The sequence below is a fragment of the Corvus cornix genome, chromosome 1A (assembly GCF_000738735.6).
Source record: "Corvus cornix cornix isolate S_Up_H32 chromosome 1A, ASM73873v5, whole genome shotgun sequence".
In the NCBI taxonomy this organism is placed as follows: Eukaryota; Metazoa; Chordata; class Aves; order Passeriformes; family Corvidae; genus Corvus; species Corvus cornix.
The window spans coordinates 68,242,897-68,269,012 of record NC_047057.1 but is presented as its reverse complement, the minus strand read 5'-3'; the positions used below and the strand labels follow the sequence as shown (position 1 = coordinate 68,269,012).

General features: G+C 44.0%; 2 protein-coding genes across 5 annotated transcripts in view; one reads left to right on the top strand and one right to left on the bottom strand.

The window, feature by feature from the left end:
* Positions 1–6,785: 6,785 nt before the first annotated feature.
* On the bottom strand, positions 6,786–8,285 carry LOC120411854 (translation initiation factor IF-2-like). Its single transcript, XM_039570316.1, has 2 exons — positions 7,856–8,285; positions 6,786–7,433 (listed from the first exon to the last, which is right to left on the bottom strand). The coding sequence occupies exons 1-2, from the start codon at positions 7,982–7,984 to the stop codon at positions 6,810–6,812; spliced, it is 753 nt and encodes a 250-aa protein (XP_039426250.1). The 5' UTR covers positions 7,985–8,285; the 3' UTR covers positions 6,786–6,809.
* Positions 8,286–26,116, top strand: part of SOX5 (SRY-box transcription factor 5) — a 613,556-nt gene continuing 595,725 nt past the window's right edge. For 2 of the 4 annotated variants that reach the window (XM_039570314.1, XM_039570311.1), the window contains exon 1: positions 8,690–8,790. The gene's annotated coding sequence lies outside the window, so the exon portion shown is untranslated. Of the gene's footprint in view, positions 8,365–8,689; positions 8,791–21,227; positions 21,570–26,116 lie in introns of those variants that run through there. The other 2 variants (XM_039570312.1, XM_020584865.2) reach the window with 2 other exon arrangements.

The following is a 26,116-nucleotide window of genomic DNA, read 5'->3' as shown; positions in this document are numbered from 1 at the left end:
TGGTGGGGACACCTGTTCTCCTTGAAAGCTTTTATGTTCTGCTATGTGAACTGGGGAAGCTGGATCACCAGTCACATGGCACATGTTTAAAAACATTATTGAAATGAAACTCTTTTAAAAAATAGTATACAAGCCTGCAGCACAAGTGTTTGGGTTTTGACTGGGTATTTTGTTTGGTTTTGGGTTTATTTTTCATTTGGGTTCTTTTGTGAGTGTAGGTGCATACATTTTCTCTGTGGGTTTTGTTGGGGCTTTTTGGTGGCTGAGACTGAGCTCCAGAAACGCAATTTAGGGTCACATATAAGTGCTATTGACATTTAGTCAGATAGCAGGTATGTAATTGCTTTAGAATAGTTTTGAATATGTGACAACTAGGATCAATGTATCTAACGTGTGCTAAGCTTTGCTCGTCTGCTTTGGAGTCTTTGGCTGCTGAAATCAGTAAGTTGAAGTGTTTTAGGAATATTTGTGCCTATGACTTGATGTGCTGAGATTTGATTCTCACCGGGTTCAGCAGCTTTATACAGCTTTGTGCATTGATATATTTGTGCTACTTAATGTTGCTGATATCTGGAAATTCCTAATATTGTATATAATTTTTGTTCATGTAATATTAAGTCACATTTCTGACTTAAATAAATCGATCATATAAAGCTGTAAAGTTCCACAAATTAGCTGTGCAGTGTGAAACACCCTGATGTAAATCATGGAATACTTATGATGTGTTTCTTATATTGCAGACTATTTTCTTATACCACAGAAGCACATGAATACAGTGAGAAAGTAATGTTTGTTGTGTTGTTTTGTTTTCTCTCATGCTATTATTTATAATTTCTAATGCCATGTCTTACATCCTGTTTCACAACAAGAGTCAGATACTCTTGTTTAACTGTTAAGGAATCTGAACAGTTTGATTCCAAATAAGGGCAGCTCTGACTAGACACACTAAGAAAATAAAAGGCAAACCCCACTCTCCTCTCCTGGATGCAACCTGACTGCCAGAGTAGTTCCCACAGTACTGCACAGATAGCTAGGTTCATTTTGGAGCATCCAGCTGTGAGGTGACACACTTAATGCACCAGTGATCTGATCCAGTCTAGAAAATCTTTGGGGCCTGATTCTCCGGTGCCTCTCACCTTGTGCAGTCATTTGTAGTGAACAGCCTGAATGCCCACACATTGGAAAAGCAGAATATAAAATATTTTGCACTGTTTATCCTTCACTGCATACCTGTAGCCACGTAAGCAGGTGCATGAGGTAAAACAGGCTTTGAATTCCTACAAGAATTTTATTTATATGCCGTTGTTTTGTTTTCCTTAAAGGTAAAATATAAAGCTATTTGAGCCTTCTCGACAGTGATCTTTTGAGCATTCCTATAGGATACTTCCAGAGCAAAAGAATATGCACACATAGAAATATGTGCAGGTCTAATAGTCAATACAGACCAGAACAAGTGCTAAACCTGAGTTCTTCCTTAGAAATTCAGATGCTGCCAGTTTAAAGGGGTTGTTTTCCTAACCTAGCAATCATTTCACAAAAGGAGTTCCAATGCCAATTTTAAATCAACGATTGCCCTGTTACAAACACAAACGACATCTCATTGCAGTTCAACCTCCTCTCCTTTTAGTTTTTATGATAGCAATTTAAGGATATTAGGAGCTGTGTTACTCCACAAAAGATGGTAGTGCAAGAAAACAGCTTTTCATGAGAAATGCGATAGCAAAAACTGTATACACTCTGATTTTTCAAACAATGATCACAAATTCAGAGAACAAAGTTTGTAGTAAGAAAGAATATTTTCTGGTTGGATATTTGGCAATTTTTTTACTTATTCTGTTTGGTTTTGTTATGTTTGTTTGCTTTTCTTGAGGGTACTAGTTATTGCATACATGCTGGAGAATAATCCTACAACAATGTGCTAAATTTTAAACAAGGTCATACCATTTTTTCCCACTTTTTTTTTTTTTATTTTAGTATTAATTACTGCACCTAAATATATATTAAAAAACAAGATAGCTCTATCTTGTGGCACAAAGGTTGATTATATAAAAAATTAGAGGCTTTTGGCAATGACAGGAAAGTGAGTCATTTTTTCTGTTCTTTTACGGCAATTTCTTTCTTTTGTTTTCATTTAAGGAGAAGTAGAGATAATAATCTTATTAAAACAGTATATACAAATCCCTGTTCCTGTGCTACTGATAAGACACTAACTGTTCAGTCCTGCTAAAACTTACTCACAGGAACTGGCCTCTATTTTCAGAAGTCGCAGATTATTTTGATTACCTCCCTTTTTCAGTCAATCACCAGTTTAAGAAAATGTGGCAAGATAAAAAAAATGAAAGACACCTGCTTTTGGAAAGCTCTATGCCACAATTTTTGTCAACTTGTAGAGTGCCCGAAACGTTTGGAAATCACTCTGAAAACTGTGTTGCAGCCTTGGTTTGAGTTTAAAGTTCACACTTCGCGCAGCGGTGTGCCATGATGACATACCTGGATTACTTGAGGGTCTGCAAGTTCCACATCTGCACTGTCCTAATGGTCAGCCCTCATTAATTAGTCCTGACTGATCCCCACCGAGCCAGGCAAGACTTGGTGGTGTCCACATGTATTCAAGCATCACCAAATGGTTTCTCATCCTGCAAGTGCTTCCTCTGCCTCCAGTGGAGGCTGTGTGGAAAACACTATTAATTAATCTGGTGGTGAGGTGAACAGACAAGAAGGAAAGAGGACAGCCAGAATATATGCATGAGACCTCCAGCTGTGATCCTGGATGGGTTCTCTCACTTCTGGCAGGCACAAAAGTGAAATTAAGGTTTGGGTCTTAATCCTCTCCTGTATCACAGTGGATAATCTGTGATTTTGGGACGCTGTCTCTTGATGGGGTATTCTGGTATCCAGAAAGGCACGTTCTTCTATTAGGATAGAGTTGGAGAGGCTTAAATGTTTTGACGGCCTTTGTAACACCACAAAGTCAGAGGTGGGCTGAAAAGATGGATTTGGAAATGGAATATGGGAGAATATACGTATTTATTCATCTGTTGGAATTGACAGAAAGCTTTTGATCATGTTCAGTGTGGACTAAGGCTGAAAATAAAAAAGAGATCTGGAACTTTGCAATTGGATTTATGCCTAGGAAAGAAGCAAACCTAAATGAAGTGTTGTGGGGTTTAGGTCCTCCTCCTTTTTCTTGGGGAAGGGTTGAGGGGTGGTCTTGAGATGTGAGCTCATTTTAAAAGAGAGATTAGGGAAGATCTGCCCTAAATTGTCATTTTGTAATCCCTGCACCGGGCCCACTTAACTGTTTGACATGTGAAAATATTGTGCTAATGAAGTTCCAGCCTGCTTCTTAAATCCATCCTTGTGACTGTCTTCATACATCTGCATGTCCTGATAGATTATGCTTATTTTTATATATACATGAGTAATCTCATTGAAATCTACGGGTTACTACTGGTAGCATGATAGATGATTGTGGCTTGTGCCTTTAATCCATTACTGAAGCTGAAAGCTGTTTACAGATTCCTGTAATACTTAATTTTTGCTCAGCATGGAGAACTTAAAACAAGTATCTTAACTTTTTCAGCTGGCTTCCTTTTCTCTTTATCATTCCATGTGCCTGCAGTAGTTTAAATTATAGAACGCTACACTGACATTTAATTTAATCAACGTTTCCTGTATCTTTTAGATTTTGTGTGCACCTTCTACTAAAAATAAATACATTCCTTGTTTAATTAATAGAACCTAAATGTGGGATCCAAACTGCAAGTTGCTGAAACATGATTCTATCATTTAATTTCAGGAACCAGCTAACAAGAAACCGCAGAGAGCGCCCTATTCAGGGATGCAACAGCAGCATGTTTTATGTTCCCTAGGAAGTTATTTTAATGTCTTTTTGAAATATCATAGATGGGATTCTCTATTGCCTCTGGGAGAATGGAGACAAGACCTGCATAGAACCACATTGCTTTAATTTAAGCAACAGAGGCTTTCCCTACTAGCAGAAATCAGTGCAACCTGATTTTATTATGGAGGAGCAGATAAGCCATGCTGAATGTAAAAGATGAGAGCGGTGCTTGGACTGATTAGGACCACGTAAGGGTGTTCTTGTGCTGATGCTCTCTGATATGAAAACAGATGTTTGTAAGTTCCTAAGTGGTTTCTTCATTTTGATATGGCTTTAAGGTTATCACAGTACCTCAATAATTGGATTACTCTGGCACAAAGATAATGTTGTTTTATAGAACTCAGGCTTTGTTGTTCAATGCTGTCATTTATACCTCTGAGAAGTAGCAACAAACCATTTCCATGTAAGAAAGGTGGCATTTTACAGCAGCTCTCGTGAAAATGAGTGTGCCAAGACCCAATGGAGTAGAAAACTGGTGCTATGAATTTTCTAGGAGGGTGAGGCAAAAGGCAGCTGGTGAAGAGTGGTAGTGAAGGGACAAAGTCAGGGAAAACTGAAGACAGATTAGCTCTGTGTGAGCAGAGAGATCTATCTGTAAATTTTTTTTCCTTAGAATCATACATAAAACTTTAATTGGTGAACTAGCAGGTTCAGGGGTGGGTGGGGGAAACCTATTGAACACAGCACTATGCATAAAACACCTCCACAAACTAATTTTTAGGTGTACACTGCTCACAGTAAAGGTGTGTGATACCTTTCATTTCAACACAGTCATGTTCCATGAACGCTAGAACAGAACTAGGCTCAGGCCATGCTTCCCTAGTGCTGGGAAACTGAGAGTCAGCCAGACCTTTGCAAATTTCAAATTTAAAATAGCTAGCAATTTTTACACAGTAGCCTACTTTTCACTGGGTAAGTTGCACTGAAAATTTTCTTTTGCACTTTCTTTAGTTATTCAGGGTGGAAAAGTGGCTTGAAGCTGTGCTCCCAGCTGTGTCCAGCCCGTGTGTGCTAACATTCAACATCCTGTGCACTCAAATATGCAGGGCTAAATAAGGAGATGTCTTTAGGTTCTACTAAAAAGCATTTGGTTGACTGAAAATGTTGAAATGAGTCAATGCAGAAATGGCAACATCCTTCCTTTAAATAAATAAATAACCCCCCTCAAAATTAATTCTTAGCAATAAATAGCAAAAATTAAATTATTATGGGCATTCAAAATTGTTTTTAAAAGCATTTGGAAATAGGATGCTAGTGTCTTTGAGGAATGAAATATCCTCATTATTCAAGACAAACTCAAATGCAGCTAGTAGCAGTCCAATGGGGCTTTTTTTCTTTCTTTCTTTCTTTCTTTCTTTTTTTTTTTTTTTTGTAATTCTCTTTTCCACTGAACACCTTAATCCTATTGTAGAACTAGAAAAATACAGCTCCTGTGGAGAGCATAATACAATCTCACACCATTGTGCTTTTGATCTTAAATAAAATGCACCCGCATTTGGCTTTCTCTCTTTGCACCAGATTAGTTTTGGACCCAGCCACCCTTATTCCTTTCTTGTGTTGAACTGCAAGGAACTTTATCATGATTGTAAGGAGGAGTTGGCATAAAGCAAGTAGTAAAGGGGTGGGGGGAGGAGTGCTTCTGCAAAGAAAAAATGGTGTGGGAAGGGTATGAATAGAGAAGAGTTCTGAAAGATATGGGGAGGACACACAAAGCCATGTGTGTCCCATGGAAGTTTGGCTGTAGGTCCCCAGGTTTGAGATGACCTGAGCAGACCTCCATGCCCAGACTGTCTCATTGCCTATGCAGCACTAAGGGTCAGCAGCCATCACAAGCAGGATTTGCATGAGCAGGTGGGGGCTGAGAACACGTAACTTTGACAGCCAGTGCCAGCCTTCATGCACAGTTTGGTGATTGGGACAGTGCAGGGTGAAACATTACCACTTAGCATGTGTCCACCTTTCTCAAAAGTCTGAATTTAATTCAGAAGAGGCAAATTTGGGGTTGGCTTAGTGTTTGGGGGTTTTTGATACAATTGGACCACGGCCAGTTCCCTGTCTGTCCCACTTGGCTCACTGCAGGTCCTGAAAGCCATGCTGCTTCCCGCACCCCAGGTCTGCACCGTGCCAGAAATGTTGCTGCAGAGCTCAGGAGCCCCAGCCTGGGTTTTTCTCTGGTATGAGGAGTTACAGGGCTGGCTGGGAGAGCTGATGCTTGCACCTATACAGGGCTGGCCAAGCTCCCATCTGCCCTGCTCCCATCCCACCCACAGGACTCCCGTGGGAGTTCCTGCCACAGAGGTAGGGAGGAAGCCAAGAAAGAAACATTCCTCCAGCTCTTTTCTTTTTTTTCTCCTTTTCCCGTCAGGGTTACCACCCTCTCTCACCACTCCTACGGAGAGGTCTGAAGTCTCACTGAATCAGCAGTTGTGAATATTATCTGTGCTGTTAATGGTTTGCATATTTTTGCATGAAAGGGTAAAATCACTTAGGGACACACACACACTGAAAAGATCATATACAGTAACATATCCAAGCACGGGGGGAAAAAAAAAGGTTGTAATGTTCATGAATTCCAGATGATGACTTTTTAAATCCCCAAGAAGGCAGTGAAATTGTTTGATTGTTCTTGTTAATTATTGGACTTGTCCCAGTATCAAATATTTGTAGAAGATAAGACTTCCCTCGTGGAGATGAATAATAACCGAACTTGCTCTTCTTTGAGCAATTTGGCTCAGGGTGCAGATTTCTGCGTTTCCCGCTCTGAGGCTCGAACCCCGTCCAGCCGGCTTCGGCGCTTCGGAAAAGCACGTGTACAAACCGCTCCGTTAAAAATAAAAGACCCCGTAAGTAAACAAGAGAGAGAGCGAGCGAAAGGCAGACCTGGTACTTGGAGAGCGTGACTTTATTAGCGGCGGGGTACCGCCACCCCTCCCAGACCCGGGCTGCGGCCGCCGTCCCCCCGCGCCCCGGGGCGCGTCGCACCCGCAGCACCGGGATCGGCTCCGAGCAGCTGCGCTGGGCACGGACAGAACCAGCGGCTGCTGCCGAGAGGAAAACACAACTCCCCCACACCCACTGGCGCGTACCCCCACCCACGCGCGGAGCCTCGGCAGCGGCCGCCGGGTCCCCGCGGGCTGGCGGGGCCAGCCCGGGACACGGCTGCGCTGCCCCGAGCAGCGGCGGGGGTTGCTGGAGGAGAGCAGGAGGAGGAAGAGTTAACCGCGGGGTCCGGGGCAGAGGCGGGCTGCGGAGACAGGCGCTCGCTCCCCGCCTGCCTGGGGGAGCGGTGACACGGCGGGGGCTGCCCCGGGCCCCTCCGCCGCGGGCACGGGTTCCAGGAGCGCGGAGGGCCGCAGTCCTGCCGGGCCCCGCAGGCCACTGAGGTAACCCTGGGGCTGCGGGGTGACACCGGTGGGCTTCGAACCCACCGCATCATCTTCGGCTCCTGCGAGAGAGCGCGGAGGGGAAGGGCGCGGTGGGACCCCAAACTTCTGCCTCTCTCTCGGGTTCCAGCGCCCGGCCGGGGGTCCTGGGAATGAAGTGGGAGCTGAGGAGAGGGGATGCAGCGGGCGTCCGCACGGGCGGCTGGGCATGTGCGCGATCGCACCGCTGTGACAGGGTCTGTCGGTGCGGGAGGTGCTAGCGGACACGCACACGCCCACGGACATGCAACTCTCGGCGTGTGTACTCTTAGCAGAAGGGCGGGAGGGGGAACTGCTCCTCGGGAAGGGACTCGGGAGCGATGTTCCCGGGACCCGCGACAACCCGTCTCGGTGAAGAAGTTCCCGGGCGGAGCAGGGGGGAAGGCGGGAAGGGCCCGCTGCTGCCGCCGCTTTGAACCGCTGGCTGTACCGGCGGGCAGCCGCCGTCCCGCCCCCTCCGCGGACTGTGAGGATGAGGATGGTGGTGGTGGCGATGGCCGTTCGCGGGGGCGGCGGGCGCGTCACTTACCGGTGGCCGCCACGCAGGGCCACCCCGGTGCGCGGCGGGCGGGCGGCGGGGAGGAGGTCGGGGATGGTCTGAGGCAGCCCCGCCGCGCCGGGGGGACTCCCCGCTCAGCCCCCTCCCCGCTGTCACCATATCGCCTTCCTCCTCCGCCTCCTCCTCCTACTCCTGCTTGCCGGGGTGCCGGCGGCGGCCAGGCGCGGCGCGGCGAGCCTCTCCTCCCCCATTGTTCCCGGTCTCCCTCTCCCTCTCCTTTTTTTTTTTTTCCCCTTTTGTTATTTGCACTCGCATTGTGTTGTTTGTCTCTGAAGCCGCCTCATGACCAGCCAAGGGATTTCACCTCGTCCTTGAGAGACAGAAAGCGAGAAGGGGGAAGGGGTGGGAAGAAGGGGGGAGAGAAAGGAAGAGCTCACCAAACACCCATCTCCCGGTCCCTCCCCGCACCTCTGGCTCTCCCCACCCCGCCAGTGTCTCACTTAGCACCCCGCGCCCGGAGGAGACATGACAGACAGCGGGTAGGTGCGCGACCGCCGCCGTTTTAACTTTGTTGCTCGCCGCGGCCGCTCCCCGGGGGCGTTCGGCGCTCGGCGCCCCGCGGGGCTCCGGGGGCGGGCGGGGTGGGCGCCGCCGGCGGGGCGGGGGAGGCGGCGGGGCCGGCTGTCAGCCCAGCTCGGCCGGCTTCCTCCCGGGCGCTCGCACACCTCCCGAAGTTTGGCACAACTTGTCACGCCCCCCCCTTTCCTCCTCCTCCTCCTCCTCCTCCTCCTGCTGCTGCTGCTGCTCCTGCTCCTGCTGCCGCCGGGGCTGGGGGCGGGCGGGGGCGGTCCGGCCGCGGTGCCCGCGCGTGTGTGGTGGGGCAGCCGCTGCTCCGCGCCCTGCCCGGGCATGGCTCAGCCCTCGGGATCCCGGCGGAGCCGGCGGACAGGAAGCTTTAAATTATTGTAATTGCCTCTCCGTGCGTGAGTGCCGAGCGGCGGCGGCCGCCGCGCCGCTGCCGGGGAGCGCGCAGGGGCGAGCGGGGGGTACGGCGGGCATCGCACCGGCACCGGGGTGGGGGGCACCGGCATGAGCATCTTTATGTGTTTCTGCGAGGCACCTTCCTCGCTTTTGCCCGAGCAGGAGGGTGGCTCTGTGGAAGGGGCTGAAGGCTCTCGGTTTGCTCGTTTCGGCTCTTTTCCTCTCAAAAAGAAAACGGGTCAGGGGGGAAAAGCGACTTCCCGGTCAGAGCGCGGCCGCGCTCGTCCCCGCGGCTCCTCAGGCACTAGCGTTGGGAGCGAGCGCTGCCTTCTCTGAAAAGTTAGGGGACTTTATTCCAGCCCGACTGCGATCCTAGAATAACCGGAGCCGCTTGCCGGGAGGAACGTGATCGGCTTTTCCCAGGGGATGGCATGCTGCCTCAGCCCTGTACTTTGGTCAAGGGTAGAACCAATAGCGAGCTGTGGGATTTTGGGTAATAAGTGTGGGAATCTGCAAGAGGAGTAGGTCTAAGAGTGATTTGTTTTCTTACTGCTCATGAATAATGGCCTCGAGCTTTTTTTTTTTTTTTTTTTTAAAAAAAAAGAACCAAAACAGCAGGCCAACGAAATAGGCACATGGGAGATTTGTAGGCGTTCAACATCGCAATCCTCATCATCATCAACAACAGCAATACAGTAGGGACATCCAGGAGGACGGTGTCTGATGAGAACTGTTTTCTCTGAGAGGCTGGTTTCACATGCTGGCACAGGTAGCTTTTGCTGTTGTTGACAACATTGACCTCTTCTGACAGGAAAGCCAGCAATAGCCTAAAATCAGAGAGAAAATGACTTTGGTTGACTTTTTAATTTTTAATAGAGCTGCATTTCACTCCATCTCTCTTGAAAAGTGAAATACTAAGTTTAGTTCAGGTTAGGAAAGGAAGTTTGATTCCAGCTGTAGAACTGTAGGATAATGTGTCCTGGCTTTAATCCTGCCAGTTGAAATCCAGCTAGTTGCGCACAGCCTTGCTGAAGTGAGCCACTCAGATTAAAAGGCAACTTCTTATGAGGAGCTAGTACAAAGTTTTTGGTTGAAGTCTTTTATCACCTGAAATTTACCTGAAAACAGCTACTTGTATCTGCTGCTCTTAATCCTTCCCAGACCTGGAAGGTACATTATTGCCTCAAAATTAATTCTTTGTCCTGCAAGCTATACCATTTACAGCTATCAAACTGAAATTGCAGAGAGGTTTTTTAAATTTAGCTATATCTGTCCAGGTTAGAGCCAGCTTTGTTTTATGAGGCTTCTGCAGCTGAAGAGGGAGAGGCTGGCACGGATGTGTTGCATCTTGCAAATGGATAGCATGTCTATTCTGACATGATTTGAACATGAAAACCCAATAAACACATGGTCATTATGCATGGAAATCTCACAGCAGAGCTTTCTGCTTGCACTTAGACTGTTTTGGTTGAGAGTTACACTGTAAGGAGCACAAGACTTGAAAGCTGCAAGTGGCTTGTGTAAACAGATGGACATTTGAGATGTATTGATGGTTTCAAGTTAATTCAGTTAACATGTGGGTGCACATGTATTTAATTCAGCCTAGTATAAGTTTTTGTAAGCAATGGAAGCTCATACGTGCCTTTTAGAAAGAAAATAAGAGCCTGTGGATTTTGTCTATAGGTCTTGGCTGTAGAGGCTCTGAGGGATTAGGATCATCCTGTTGTCATGATCTTGTAGGCCCAGGTGAGACTTAACAGAGAGCTTACAGTTTTACACTGAAGTTCACAGGTAGCTTGCAGATGAATTTTGAAATGGTAAGGTACCCTGTGCTGAGAAAACATAAAAGTGCTTAAACACATCTTGCTGCACTCTGATCGTACGTGCTGCTTGCCAGAATCAGTTAGGTTGAGCAATATCATTAAACTGTCAGCCCTATTGTTTACAATGGGATAGTTCCTCAATGCTCAGGATGAAGAAACCCAGCAGTTTTCTGTTACTCATTGTAAAAACGGAGCGCCGCGTTCCAGGAAGGTTTGTAAGTGGTGGAGCTCTCACTGCATAAAGCACGGGAGGAGACTGGGATTTGGCATCTCTGGCAGTGCTGCTGTACAGCAGCGTGTGTGCAGGAGCTTTGTTTTTGCCTGCAGTTCCTACTTACCCTGAGATAAAACACTCTGATGTTGGCATATGATACACCAAAAAAACAGAACGTTTGTTGAAAAATAAGAACTGCAGCATTTAGGAGAAAGTAAATGAACAGTCCTTCTAAAAATACAGCACTATGCTAAAATATTGCCAAAGCACTGCTCTGACGCTGTTGTAAGCTGTCATATTTTTTGACCATTATAAATAGATTAGTATTATTACAAGGATTTTTTTCCTATTAGCAAAGAAGTTTTCTTTTTCCTGTTTTCAACATGAGGATCCTCGCATGTTCCCTGAACAGGCAGAGCTGTGCTCATACAGAAGGCAGTGGGAATGTTGCTGGTGAGGAAGTGGGCATCTGGAGCCTACTGGAATGGCCCTTGTAAAGCCTTTAAGTCTCCTTTACTGTAAGTCCAGGGGATTTTGTAATCTGTTTTGCTTATATTCTCCATATCCTCAAGATGTTAGATATAGTCCAGTTAATCACTTAGGATATATTATGTAGTCAAGTTCAGACCCAAATTTGGTTTAGACAGCATTTACATTGAAGCTTGAAACAAAAGTGAGCTCCTTTCCAGTAGCACTGAAGTACTGGGGGCTTTGGAGAGCTTTCTTTCTTTTTCATGTTGTGCCCAGACCCAAAGAAAATTTCTTTTCAGTTTTGTGACCAAACAGTAGGATTAGGGAAATCAGCAGCCAAATCTGTTTCATTTTGGGAAACTTGCTAACAGATAACAACATTCAGGTCAAGATCAGAGCATTAGGTTTGCATTCTACTGCTGGTCGTGGTGCACTTCCACCTTCTTTGGGCACTGCGTGGAGAGCAGAGGCTGCATGTAAAGTGGATTTCAGATGACTTACGTACAGTGGAGTCCACGTGGTGCTGGCTGCCCTATGGACATCCTGGATAAGTATCTGAGGATCACTCTTGCAGTGCCTTTCCCCAGGTCTCCGGCCTCTTCAGGCACGTGGTGAATGCACAGGGACATGCACAGTACACTGTGTGTGTGTAAAGTGCATTGTCTGAATAAGTTTTTATTGCCTACAGAGCACTCATCCTTTCTGGCTGCACAGGCTTCTAGGTGAGGAGACCATACACTTCATGACAGCTTGAGGAGGGTCTCCTATAATATTTCTGACAGCTTTATTTTCTGTCTCCTCCAGCCTCTTTCTTTTCCTTTGAGCTGCAAGCGTAGATTGAAAAGAAGGTAATACATAAGAGGATTCTTTAATATTGGCTATTTTCGGAGGCACAAAGGACAATTACTTTCTCTTCCTACTAACCTCCTGCTGGCTTACTAGCTGCTTGGGAGGCTAGTGATTTTAAGAATACCACTTTACCCAGTGCATCAAATACTGAGCAAATCTTTGCTCACCAAGATCCCAGTTCCTACATCCCATGGTAACACCAAAAATTGAACTTGAGTGGGCAAGAGCTCCAGCCCCTACTGTGAAGACTCATACAACCATCAGCACTTTTGAGAGTTAAATTTGATCCATTGGCCCTGAGCTGTGCTGACAATTGCCAGCTAAAAGACCTTTCAGTGAATTGTCCTTTAATAGAAGTCTTCCCGCCCCCCCTCCCGCCCCCCCCCATTTCCTGTTGTTCTTTTAAATAAAAAGAAATTCTGGTGACAAAGCTAAAGTGTATTCTGTGATTATTGCTTGAAGAATAAAGTATTTGTCTATATTTCAAGGAAATTAATTGCCTGAAAATTGCAGGTTGGAGTTATTTTGCAAGGATAGTGTTCTTCACTACTGCAAAATCTCATGGAAAAAGCCTCACACTATTTACATTATATATTTATGCACTAGTATTTGATCCTTTGAATGATTATAGTTAAAATACATGGGAAAGTCAGTACTGTATTAATACTGTACTGGTCTGAGAAAGGACACCAAACACTTAGACCAATCTATTTTGGTTTGTGAGCACATCCTGAGAGAAACTGACCAGGCTCAATTGGCCAGTGCAATTTGATGACATTTTGTAGCTTCTGCAAGGAGCAGAGTTTTACAGAAGAGGAGCCAAGTAAAACCACACCTCACGGAGGAGTGATTTCCATTGTTGTCTCCTGGTGCCTAGAAGGGTAATACAGGTTTTATTTGAAATGAATCTGAAAGGTCTTAGGAATGCTTGTGTCTAATTCAGCAGGCTTAGATTTGCCCTATGTACACAGAACTTGCCTTTACCGGTTCAAGCCTAGTGGGATGTGTAAGGTGTAACCAGAGTATTACTAAAATTGTATTTGAGGTCTTACTACTGCTCTTATTGGCAGTGATGTTGATGTATTTAATTTAATTTAATTTAATTTAATTTAAACCCAGATTCTCCGCACTGGCTTTTGGGTTAAGCAGGTTAGAAGGATGGCTAGGACAGCAAAGAGCTGATGGGATAGGGCGAAATTGCTGGCTCATAGCTGGGCTCCTCCTCCTTTACATTGCTTCGTTTGCCCATGTTTTGGAGGAGAGGGGACAAAACTCAGTTAAGTTTGCTCTGCTGAGACGCTTTGCAACGGTTGTAAATATGGCTTGCAGTATCTTCAGTTTCTATAGGGACTAAGTGAACAAAACAGGTTTAAATTCAATGGAGTGCCATATTGTGGTTTGTAGCAGTCAGTCTAAAGATGCATTTAATTAAACTGGTTCAATTTCTAAACTAGGACTATGGAGTCTACCTTTTACACTGCTATAAAATCCTTGCGTATGAGTAAGCTTTCAGGGTAATGAAAAAGGCTAGGGGACACAGTTGTGATCCTCAGCTAACCAATTAAATATTTTCTTAATAAGGATCTGGAAGTTAATTTTACAGTCCATATTTTTGAAATGAAAGCAAAATACCTATTATATGGCTAACTCAGTGCCTTTAGCCAGTGAATAGAAGAGTTGCTTTTCTTAGCTGGGAACACCATTTTAATGTCACAACCGACCTTCTAGCAGGAGATTAGTCCTAATAGACCAGGTTTGTACTGAAAAAGATTCAGAAACCATTAGAGAAGAGAATTAGAAAATGATAGAAAATGAATGGTTTTTGAGTGATTTCAGAGCAGATTGAATTAAAGCCAGATACTGACTTCTGTATTAAAGAATTTTTTACTGAAACAGAAAGTACCTATTCTGTAACAGTGATCATTCCACCAAATCACACTCTGGTGGAGTCTCCTCCACTGACTCTGGAAGGAGCCTGGGGTCATTGAGGTACCCAGGGAAAGGCAGCTGTTGTAGCACTCTGCTGTCCTTACGTGGCATCCAGGAACATACAACCGTCTTTTCATTGAGATGAGCTTGCTCCTTATGCCATGGCATTAAGGATCCTGGTACTCATGTTGATATATAGACAAATGCATAAATAATAGCAAGGAATGCAGTGTATGTGTCAATTACACTTCTGTTTAATAACAAATTGAACACACCTGCCAGGAAGCTATGCAAAATATATAAGAAGCATATTAAGTCACAGGAAAGGGAAAGTGTTAATGCAATATTCTGCTTTACAAATTCAAATCTGGAAGAAGAGTGTGTTCAGTAGGAGATACTGTGCTCTTTTCTGTGCTTCAGATTGATTTTATATCTCTAATTGTATGCAGGCAGCTGCCAGGAGCAGGACAGAACGATTCTGAGGAAACGGAACGATTTGTTCTGATTTCCAGGAACGCGGGATTGTGTAGTGGCACCATGGTGCATTAAGTGTGTTGTGGTTGAGATTTACAAATATAGGACAATTAATTAGTTCAGGTTTGGGAGTCACACACAGATTACTCTGTCAGTGTGTGCACAAGTAGGGTGAGTATTGAGTTCTTGATGGAACTTGTTACCAAGATCTGTTTTGAGCCTCCTGTAGACAGGAAAGACAGAGCTGGGATAGAAATAGTGAAGTGCTTGTCACTTCTGTAAAACAGTTTCCAACTGAAACCTGAAATTATATATAATGAGGCATTCCCATAAACAGGGTTGCCGTAGGTAAGTAGCAGTTTGCACAGGATGATGGAAGTTTTTCCACTGTAGAGGAATAATATTAATTCTCATGAGAGGCTACAAATGAGTAAATGCTGATAAATATGTACAAATGTGTATGTGTGAGTTTAGTGCTTCTGAAAGGCAATTGACAGTTCTGGAAGCTGAAGGCCTCTCTGCCAGGAAAGTGCTGTGGAGGAAAGCAGCCCAGTAAAAGCATGTGGTGATGTCCCAGGATGTGTTCTGTGGGCAGCCCCTGAAAGCAGCGGTGAGGATGGGGGTCAGGTCTGCACCCACTTGAGGCTCTCTCAGTAAAACGTGTGTGGAGGGGATTCTCCAAGCACGCATCTAGTAGATGCCCAACACATCTAAAAGGTGTGCTTGGGTCCTTCATGTGGGTGCTTGCCTCCTACCCCAGTCACAAGATGCCATTAGACCAATATCTTGCTCTGTATAAGATGTGGTCTTTGAATGAGAGCAATGCATGTGTTTTTACCAGGAGCAATGGAGGGGAGGGAAGCACCTTCTTGCACCTTCTACACATGTCCCACTGTTCTTTTAATAACTCATGCACTGTGCTGGCACAGAAAGTGGCTCCTAGTGAGAAGTAACAAGCTGAAATGGGGTAGAAAATGGAGAAACCAACAGATTCTAATCCTTAAAGTATGTTGGAGGTAAAGGCATGGGTCCCGTTGTGTGAATAGCAGCAGTACTTGCATACCCAAGCACCTCTGCAATGCATGCAAACACAGCATAAAGAAGTAGCTGTAAGAGGCAAGATGGGAGAAAAAAGCTGTTGCACAATAGTAAAAGGTTTTAAGAATGCAAGATTTTTCTTCTTGCTTTGCTTAGTTTTAAATTCTGTGGTTTTACATGTAAGAAAAAGGAAAATATGTACTTGTATAACTGTACGTTTTTCTGTAATTATTTTTATCTCAACACCTGAGTGTGAGTTGTAGAGGTGTGCTTTATGGCCCTGTTTAAGAACAATATTTAAGTATAGGCTTAGCTTTAGAAATGTGGCTTAATTCATTTCAAGTCAGCAAAATATGAGTTTGCACAAGTGCAGTGTTAGTTAGATAAATGAGATTTCAATGCAGCTAAGTCCCATTTTTGATGACCGTGCAGACAGTGCCCTACTGCCCTTCAGGGTGATTTAGATGCCTAAGTCATTCTAACAAAGGGGAAAAGAAAAAAGTTCATTTCCTAAGTTACCTGTGTTGTTAAACATTGTTCTGAAAACTGCAGGGACTGCGACAAGTGAGTGTGAGAGGTGTCTTCCAGGACCTCCAGTGACTGCAGGATTTACATGGATTCCAGTTTTAAGGAGTGATACTGAGGACATTGTAGATTTTCAATAATAGTAGCAGAGATTGGGTTCTCTAAGTCCTTCTACAGTTTTGTTTTCTTTTATATCACTGGGGATGTTGGTCAGGTGGGACCACAGGAGGCCACCTACATGGGCAGGGTCAGTGCTAGCAGCAGACTGGGACAATCATGGTTCTGTATAGTTGAGGCTTGAAAACCTTCAGGATGGAGGTTTGTTTAGAGTTATTTAGGGTTGTTTTAGGGTTTGTTAGGGTTGTTTTGGTAGGTTGTATTTCTCTGATTATATTTTAGTTTATGTTCTTGTTAAGAACATCTGTGTTCATTTTATAATGCTTTCTGGTCTTTTTTTCCCGGTTTGATATTCCAGATCAGTAGAATCTTTGTCAAGCTGATCCTTCATGGCTCCCTCTGTTAATGGAGAGGAGTTTCCTGCAGAAAGTGTTGCAGAGAAACATCTTCCCACTGACAGTGCATCTTCCCACTGACAGTCAGGGACAAGTCACCTTCTGAGGCCGAAATTGTACATGTGAGAGCAGAGCCTGAGAGATGGGAGGGGAGCGCTATGGGCCTGGTTTTGTAGCTGCTGCTGTCAAGGCAGACTTTGCTATTTGTTTTAGTCTATTGATGCTAAAACCTTGAGGTAGTGAGCCTGTGGTTAGCCACTTGAGTGTGCATCCAAATGGGATTTCGAAAATTGCAGAAAGAAGTTCAGCAGTTGGTGTTCAGTGATGTTCTATGGGCTTGGAACACAGCAGTTTCCAAATCCAGCTGTTTCAAGTAAAAAAGTAGCAAAAAACTTAAAAAAGAAAAAAGAATCTGACTGAACCGTTGAGAGTTTTGCTATTAGTTTCCTTTATTTAGTGGGACAAGGTTTTGTCATTTCTTAGGTTGTTCAGGAAGCGTGGAGTCTTTTCAGTGTCCTAATAGGCTTTGGTTCAGCCCCTTGTACAGTTTCCCATGTAGAGCTTTTGTTTGTTACAGCTCCAGCTCAGGAGAGCAATGAGTGGGGTGTTTCTGCGGAGCTGTGGACTTCTTTGCATTGACTCAAACACACAGTTTAAAGAAAATGGGGATGTGTGTTGGGAGGCAAATGAAAGCATATTGTTTTTTATAAAGTGTCACCTGCAATGTGCTTCTAAATAAACCCCTGTATGGCCATGTATGGGGTTTTTTCACTTGAAAGACACTATCTCCTTCTTCTAAACATTTGCACAGCAAAGTAATGCATTATTGCATTTTCATAAATAATTGAAAAGCAACTTAAAAGAAAGTAGGCCAACAGAAAAAAAAAAGAAAGTGTCGGTTTCAAATTTGAGAGAAGAAAAATATGTTTCCTTCTTGATAGCAAGTCAGTTAAATGTTATTAAATCCCATTTTCCCACCCTGACGTGACCAAAGACAAATCTGAAAATTGACAATTTCATTTGAAAGAGAGAGAAATGGGGGAAAAGGTTTTGAAATGCTGAGTTTGGTTTGGATTGTTTCTCCTTTTTATTTTTTTTAAATTTTTTTAAATCCTCCCCCCCCCCATAAGAAATGAATTGTGACCCCTTATCAGTTTGCAAGTCACTGAGGAGCAAGTCTCTGGAGGTCTGTGTGTTGGCTTCTCAGTGCCGTTTGCCGTGCTGGGCTGTAATAATGCAAGTTATTTTAGAACTGTGCATACGTTAGTGTTCTGGCGCAGCATGATACAATAATGTGTGAAAAAGCATAAGATCACACCTTGGTGAAACTTGCAGATTTCCTGCATAATCCGACAGTGAGCTCTTGTCAGGTTTTGACTATATGTAAAGTGAGAATAAAGTTTCCAGAAGCAAAGCGCAAGCCTTGGATGCATTTTGAATGGCTGTGCAGGGATTTTGGCCCTGACATGGTTCCGAATGTGCCTGGCTTTAAGCCCTTTAGTCCCACTGTAGCCAGCAGGTCTTCTTCAGTGCCTAAAATCTGGCAAATGTTTTAAGCCCTTCGCTGAATGGGGGCTTTAATTTTGCTGGCGCTGAGGAAGATCAAAGAGCCTGAGTAAATAGTTTCTTAAAAAGAAGTCAATGACATGAACAGTTTTCATGTGACATACAGTGGGATGGATCTGGTGGCAGAACCAGATGTTGACTGTGGGAATGGTTTATGGCCATGGGTCTGTTCACCGCTCTGTGGGCATGTTGGTCCCGAGCCGGTGTGGCTGAGGGAAGATGGCCAGATGGGAAGTGGGAATATTCAGTTTCTAATGCTCTCAGTGCAAGATGAGGACCAGCAGGGTCTGCGCCTGGGCCCTGGTTTTTGCTGTACCAGGGGTTAGACGGAATTGCTGGGTGAGGTCCTTCCATCAGGCAGGAGGCCTAACCAGTGAGTCCCAGCAGCCCTTTGCTGGCATGGGGATCAACAGATCAGTGATTGCCTGTATTAATGTGTTGTTTAATTTGCTTTAAGATTAGAGCTGTTCAAAGAATCGACCCCAGTGAAGATTAGTTTCATGCAACTGATCTGTCCTCCAGAGCAAAAAATGTGCATTCTCTCCTGCTTTCCTCCCAGCTTTACTCTGTCTCCTTTCATTTTTTGCGGCTGTGTTTCAAGTCCCTGCCCACCGTTTCCAAAATGTGTGATATATTTGTTAAGGATTTGGAATTTGGGATGCTTCGATATAACTTTGTGTAGGTTTTGTAGAAACACCTGACATGTGTGTTTAGTTCCTAAACACCTTCTGTGCTTGATTTATCCTCACAGGTTGTCAAGGTATTCAGATGACCTGAAACTGAGGAAGTGAGAGGGAGCTCAGCTGGCAAAAGTCTGACATTGAGTCTGACTGCGGCTCAAATTTGTTTTGCAGAGTTGAGCCCAGGCTGCGTAGGCGGTGAAGAAAGCCTTCTTCACTTCACCATTGTATCCAAAAAGCTCTGAGCAGCATCATTTTTTTGCAGGTGATGAATAACCTAGTTAGCTCACATTGATTCAATCCAGTGACAGTTCTCCTCGGAGAAGGCATGGTGGGAATTTGTGAGACTAGGTTCATTGGTGGGGATGCGTGGTGGTTCTTTGGGAGGTCCTCTCAGGCACAGAAACCATGACTTGGCCATTTGACAGGGACCACCAAGCATAAGTTATGTCTTTACATTAGACACTGCTGTTTGCCTTGGCTCAGCAGCTTGGCTTCTAGTGGAGAAGGTTCAAAACTTTTACCCTCTTTGGGTATTTTTCAAGTCCTGTGGTCACCAGTTGTGATCATCAGGGGCAGGCAGATTTTGAGGTTAAATATGTGGAGGATGCTCACAAGCCAGAGTCCCTGTTTGTTGTCACAGATTTTCCCTTCCCTTTGGCTGTCCTGACATTGTCTCCTGGGGCGTAAGGCCAGGCCTGTCTGTCCTGGGAGCTGCCATGTCTAGGTTGAAGGAGGGCTTTCTGGGCAGAAGGCAGTCATGCTGTTGATACAGCACTGTGTGCATCATTGTTTGTGTTATTACTGTTTTACATTCGTATTTGTAAGAACAGCATATTGATGACTGCGTGTTAAAACTCTGTCTTTTAGTGCCTTGCTGTGTTTCTGAAAAAGGAAGAAAGCTACATTCTTACTTGGAAAAACACAGAATTACATTGGAGCAAGTACTAGTGCTGTGTTCATACATGATCAAATCCAGACAGATTAGGGCACGGTGTATAAATTGCCTTCGTGTTCGTTGGGTTAGCAGCTGTCAAATAAGTGATTACGGGCGTTGGCATAGCTTTTATTCCCATAGTCACTGTGAAACAGGGATGGAAATGTAACAGATGCCATTTAATATGGACCAGCACCTAGGTTCTGTCTCTGGGTCTGGCTCTTCTTGCCTCATGGCCAAAGTTTCTTAGCATCTTTTTTGCTTTAATTCCTCAGTACTTATAAATTGAGATAATCGTGCTCACTTGCTTTACAGGAGATTTCTGGGGCTGTTTGGTAAATCATTTGAGATCCTTTGATGAAAGATACGAAGTATATGCTAGAGCATTAATGATAAGAATAAATTGAAAAATTCTGTTGAGATTGAGGAAAATTACTGCTCCTAGATGAGCTTTGCTTTGCTGGGTGTTGTTAACTTCTGCAGGAAGTAATTTTTTAAGATATTGTGTTGGGGTGTCATTTCTTGGGATTTTTTAATTTGTTAACTGACAAGGCTTTTTGATACCAGGCACTACACTTGAAGTCCTGTTGAAGAGCAAATGAAGTGTTGTGATGCTATTTTTTGCAGCATAGGAGTCTATGGTGACTCATTTAGTGTTTGTAATGCCTGTGACAGATTAAAAAAAATGAAATCAGTTATTCCCAGCGAGATGGATACACTCAGTCAGACCCTATTTGAGAATTATTTGCTGCACTGTTAAAACCAAAGTACACATCTTCCCCCTCCCCCCCGAAAGAATCCAGCTTATCATGAAATGTTTATCAGAGCCATATAAACATTTCTTGACTGCTGAATTTTGAAGGGAAATTCTTTTGGTCTAACATATGTATTGCAAGCAAAACTCTTCACAGATTTTAAAAAAAAATATAATTAGCTTGGTTGCAGCCCTACTTATTACCAAGCATGCCAGCATCTGGCAAGGGTACGGCGATCTGGGAATTCACTGCTTGAACCCTTGGAACAAAGTGTTCTGATCCGACCCCAGGCAGTGAGTCCAGGACTTGAACTGGAATCTTCAGGAGCAGAGAAGTCTTAAGTGTCTGGAAAATTGGCCTGTTGAGTCACCACACAGGCACTAAAACAAAACTAATTTTAAGCAGGTCAGAGTTCAGTGATTCCCTCTGGAATCTAATTTTTTTTTCCCTAAAAAAAAAGAAGTCTCATGTTTTAAGTGAAAAGGGTCAAAGTTGATGCACTGCTACAATTTTTGAATGCTTTCCCTTAAGAACAGCCACCCAGGCTAGGATTAGCATGAAGGGCTGCTAGGCTGGCACTTCAGTGTCTGGGTTAAAAATATTTTAAAGCAGTAAATGCAGTCAGAACAGAGAGAGAGATCCCTGGGAGCCTTCCTATTCAAAAATGTGTAAGCTCAGGGCAGCAACTGCAATGTAATTTAGGGCAGTATATGCTTCATAGCTTTGGAGAATATTGCCTCTTGTTAATGTTGCATCAGAGGACAGTGGGATAGTAGTAATTTTAGAAAGGTGGTATTCCTGTTTGTTCTACACTGGAAATTTCAGAATAAATAAAAGGAAGCATCAACTGAGGAAGAAGTGTAACTGCTGAAACCCAGCAATGAATCCATCTCTGAGCAGACTGTAGAAACAACAGGGGAAAGTGGGCATAGAAACATTTTCCTGGGAATGCAGCTGCAAAAGGAGCGTAGCAGACAAAGGCAAAATCAGGTACGTACTTCAAAAGGCATGTGGGCAAACTTCTGTCTGAGAGCCCAGTGAGGAGCCTGCTCTCATTAAATTACAGAATGTTTGGGGGGATCAGATGACAGGATGCTTGTATTGCTTTTCCATTGCTGAAGAAGTGGGACTGTCTATAAGCAGGGATGATTCAAATAGCTGTTCAAAAAAGCATGCTTGCAAGAGGGAGGGAGATCTTTCATTCCCATTTCTTTATTAAGATAATTTCCTTCTTTTCCCCTTTGGGTCTTGCCAAGTTCGCTTTACATTTGCAAGTGAAAAGGATGGTCTAGGCTACCCAAGGAAGCTTGGATCTGAAGTCTGTTTGTGTCAGGCATTGTGGGCTTGGTGATTTCTGTTTATCTCTGAGGAAATAGTCCTGCTTGCACAACAGGGCAAATGCAATGCGCAGATGTCAGAGCTGCTAGAGCAAAGAGGGCTGTCTAGGAAAAGCTATGCCAAACCTAATGGTGGAGTGGAAAAGGAGCAGCTAGGACTTCTGGCTTCCTCCCCGTGCCTTTCCATGGCTGTAGGAAAATCTCTAGGCCAAACGGAAAGCTCGTTGCTGTTCACAGTGAGTTGTAGCCCATGTGAACTGTTCTGTTGATAGGAGGATATTTTTATGAATGTTTACCCACATAGGGGTGCAAAGATTTGTGTGCTCTGGTCGCCAGTGCAAGAGTCAGAATGGTCTGTGAAATAACACCTCTTCCACAGGGCTTCCCCTTCAGTGTATAGGAATCACTGAGAATGAGGCTTTTGGAGTGAAGGAGCTATAAAGCTTACATTTATTAGGAGAACTGCAGCCTGCCTTGCTACTGCATGAGGTTATTGGAATGCTTCTCCTTTGTTATTCCTGTAGGTATAGAGGGCATGGGGATTTGAATGGGAGAATGTGTGAGGCTCTGAGATCCAGTTTGTCTTCCAGGTTACAGCAAGGCTCCATTTTTCCCAGGCTTAACAAGTAGCAACCATGGTTTACTAAAATATTTATTTATATTTAGTGAAAACTTACTTACACGCAGTTGGTTTTGTGTTTAATATCACAGTTTATAGCCCTTTGAAGTCTGCATGTCTGAAGGAAAGAGAAATGCTTAGGATAAGCTGAACTTGAATTAATCGTGTAGGCAGATACAGATTGAATTTCCTGTGTGGTTCATTTTGCTAAGGGAATAAGTCAAGCAATGAGTAATGCTAGGCCAACTTGTATCACAACAGGAGGTGGTGTAGCTTTAGTGCAAGATAGCCTGGTTCATTGAATCCGAATTATTGACCAGTTCTCCAAACTTCAGGGATGATGGTGGTTCTGAAGATAAAAAGTTAACTTACGATTTGTATGGCTTTATGTTTTGAAATTGTGAAGGTGGGATAAATCACACAGACTTCCAGCCCTGACACTTTAATCTGCAGTGATTTGAAACTTGAAAACTACAAAATATTTAAAGGTTTGGATTTATATTTTCCTTTTTGAATGATGTGTTTCTTTTCACTAGATTGTGACCCAGTGGAAACTTTGACATAAGGAAGAACTTTAGGGAGCTAAGAAGCAAAGTGTGTTTTGGGTAGTTCCCAAATACAGTATTTTTTTGTTTGTTTGATCTCTGCATTTGTAATTCCACAGTTGTCCTTGTATCCAGCCCCTTTTAAATCTTCTCTTAGCACAGGAGAATTGCAGCATGTGCATGCTGTGCTGATCCTTTTTGTTTAACTCACAATTCTTTGCTCTCAAACTGGCTATCAGAATATGATGGGTCAACAGGATCGTTCTCTTTAGCATGGAGCACACCTGAAATATCTGCTTAGGTAGTGCTTGTGATTTCTCAGCAAATATTCAACCCAGTGGGGAGCTGCAGGACTCACCTCCATCTCCCAAGGGTTAACAGTAACCTATAATAATAATCTTGTGGCACAAAAATGCTTCTTTTTATGCATTACCTATTTCCAGAGGCCTAATTTAGGTTTTGTATCAAAATGGATATCACAAACGCTTGAGCTTCCTGCTGGGAATGAAAGTGCTACCGAGAGACTCCGTTCTCTGTCATTCTCATGGTGTCCAGGAGGGGTGAGGAGGCAAGGTAACAATTGCTGATATCTGTAGCAGTAAGTATAAATAGTAGCAGGATGGGTTGCAAAGGTAAAATACTTTGACAGTATTGTTCGTGTGAAAGCCTGGCCCTTGCTCTCAGTTAGAATATATACGTGTGTGTGTAAATATATGTGTTTTCATATAGGGGCCAATTTATATCTCTACAAGAAGAAAGTTGGGTTTATTTTATAACTGCACAAAAATTCACCCATCATTAAAAGAAAAGGATATTGTTATGGGTATTCATGCCTAAATACACAGGCGGCTACACTCAAAGATCAGCACGTGTGTCCCTGCTCTCTCTGTGCGTGTTTTATGCCAGATTCTGCTGTAGATCCAGTGGAACTGTTTCCATCACTTACTTTCCTCAAGGATCTGTCTGTTTAATGTTTTCACATTAAAAAATCATGTTTGGATATTTTGTTGTTTTTGTAAGAAGTCGAAACAGGGAAAGTGAAAGCCGGATTAAACATTTTTTTTTGAGGTCAGAAATGCTTGCTGAACACCCAGATAGTTTCTCTCTCCCTGGTATTGATTTTCCATTGGAAGCACATGTGGGAGGAAAAGGAAGATTTTAACAAAACCTACAAAACACTCATGTTTCTGAATTTCCTGGCAGTTGCTATTTTTCCTTCTCTTTTTTGCAAAACTTGGTTATGTCAAGTTTGTCCCAAACCATGTCTCTCCTCCTGTCCCTGATCCCTGCTTTGGGCAGGAGGGCAATTCCTGTGGCAGAAGCCATTCTCCTATCTCAGTCTCTGGAGGCAAGGGATTCCCAGGGTTCCTGTTGCTCTAGTGTGGCAGGTTCAGCTGCTGAAATGTGGATGGGGTGAAAAGTGCTCACCTGATCTGCCAGCCCCAGTGAGTGTAGACACCTGGGTTCTAACAGGGCATGAGGGAGAGAACAAGAACCCTGCCCAGTCCGGGGTGCAGGTCTGCCTTGGCATGCCGGCCAGCCCACAGACTGTCCAGGCTGGATGTACAGGGAGTACCTGGGGCGTGCATGAGTGTGTGTGTGCTGGCCTAAGTGCCGTGGCAGTAGAGGGCAGAGCCAGGCCAGGCAGCGTGGGATCTGTGCCATTGGTTTGAGCCCTGCACGGGTATTGTTGTATCGGCTTTGCCCAAGTCACCTGGCTGAGCACCCAAGTGGTCCTTAAACAGAGCAGCATTGGCCCACCCAGGTGCAGGGGTGAGTGTGGGGCAGAGCACAGAGAGCATGAGCTCGGCCCCGCTCTGCCTCTACCGTGCTCTGCCGTGCTGGGGAAGTCTCTTGACCTTTTGTTCCTCGGCTTTCTTGTGTTTAAGGACGTACAGATTTAACCATCACTCATGGGTTTTGCAAGAATTAATTAATTACAATGTCGACCAATTTGAAGACTTGTAACCCTAAATAAACAAGAACATAACCAGTTATTTTTCTTTGTATTTACGCTATAGGAAAAATCCACTCATTTATTTCCAAGCACGACACACAAAAACTATCTTCACACTTCTGAGTGGAGCTGGGGCTTGATGCCAAGGCTTTTTTTTTCCTAGAGAATATGGTATACTCGTACACTCAGATCGAATGGTACAACCTCACGGTTTCACTCAGGAGATAGAAATTTTTTTCTTACTGTGTTTTTGTACTTGGAAACTGTAAATACCAGGCGCTTCTCTTCGGTCAAGTTCTTTGTCCTCATGACCACACCCATTGCCAGTGTCCTTCAGCATGTGAACTTTCTTCTTTGGAGTAGCTCTAACCAGTAAATGGGATGTCTTTTCCCCCCATATTTTCTGCCATCTCCTTCCACATTAATTATTGGTCTTAAAGAATCTGGGAATTAGGGAAAGAGAATGGAGAAAAAATATAATAGGGGTGCTTATCACCTCATCCTCTTTCTTTTGTGTGTTGAGAAGCCCTTGAGTGTATTAATTTGAGAATTAGGAGTAACTTCTGTCCCACACCTGATGCAGCCCTACAGAAAGGCCATACAGTGCCCTGGTTTAATGTCAAACATCAAGGCACAACAGAGTGAGGGAAGTCAGGGTTTGTGACTCTGCATTTGCCATCATATGGGAGTTAAATCAGAGCTAAGGGTTTTTCTTTTGTGTTTTAATTTCCTTTGTTTTAAGAAAGTATTTTTTAAATGAAGTGGGGGAGGAGAGTAATACGCCACTGACATGCTTTGGGATCTAAAGCTCCTGTGGACCCCATAGGATGTCAATGGACTCATTAAGATTTAGCCAAGTTTTATGCATTATTCATAATATACATTCACAGCATGCACCCTAAAGACTGTCTCCTGTGAATGCTTAGTCAGAATCATTTGCATTCTGTATTATGGATCCATAATATAGAATACATTTAGCTGCATTTTGTGTATTATCCTTTACACTTATTTCCAGCCTTTACTGTTCTGGCATATGCCCCAAATGTGTTTAAACAATAGCATGCAGTTATGTTTTGTTG

Excerpts from the sequence above, each read along its gene's own strand:
- LOC120411854 (XM_039570316.1), bottom strand. The coding sequence starts at position 7,984 with ATGGTGACAGCGGGGAGGGGGCTGAGCGGGGAGTCCCCCCGGCGCGGC. Across the intron at positions 7,434-7,855 it reads GCCCTGCGTGGCGGCCACCG|GACCCCCGGCCGGGCGCTGG; the intron begins GTAAGTGACGCG and ends CTTCATTCCCAG.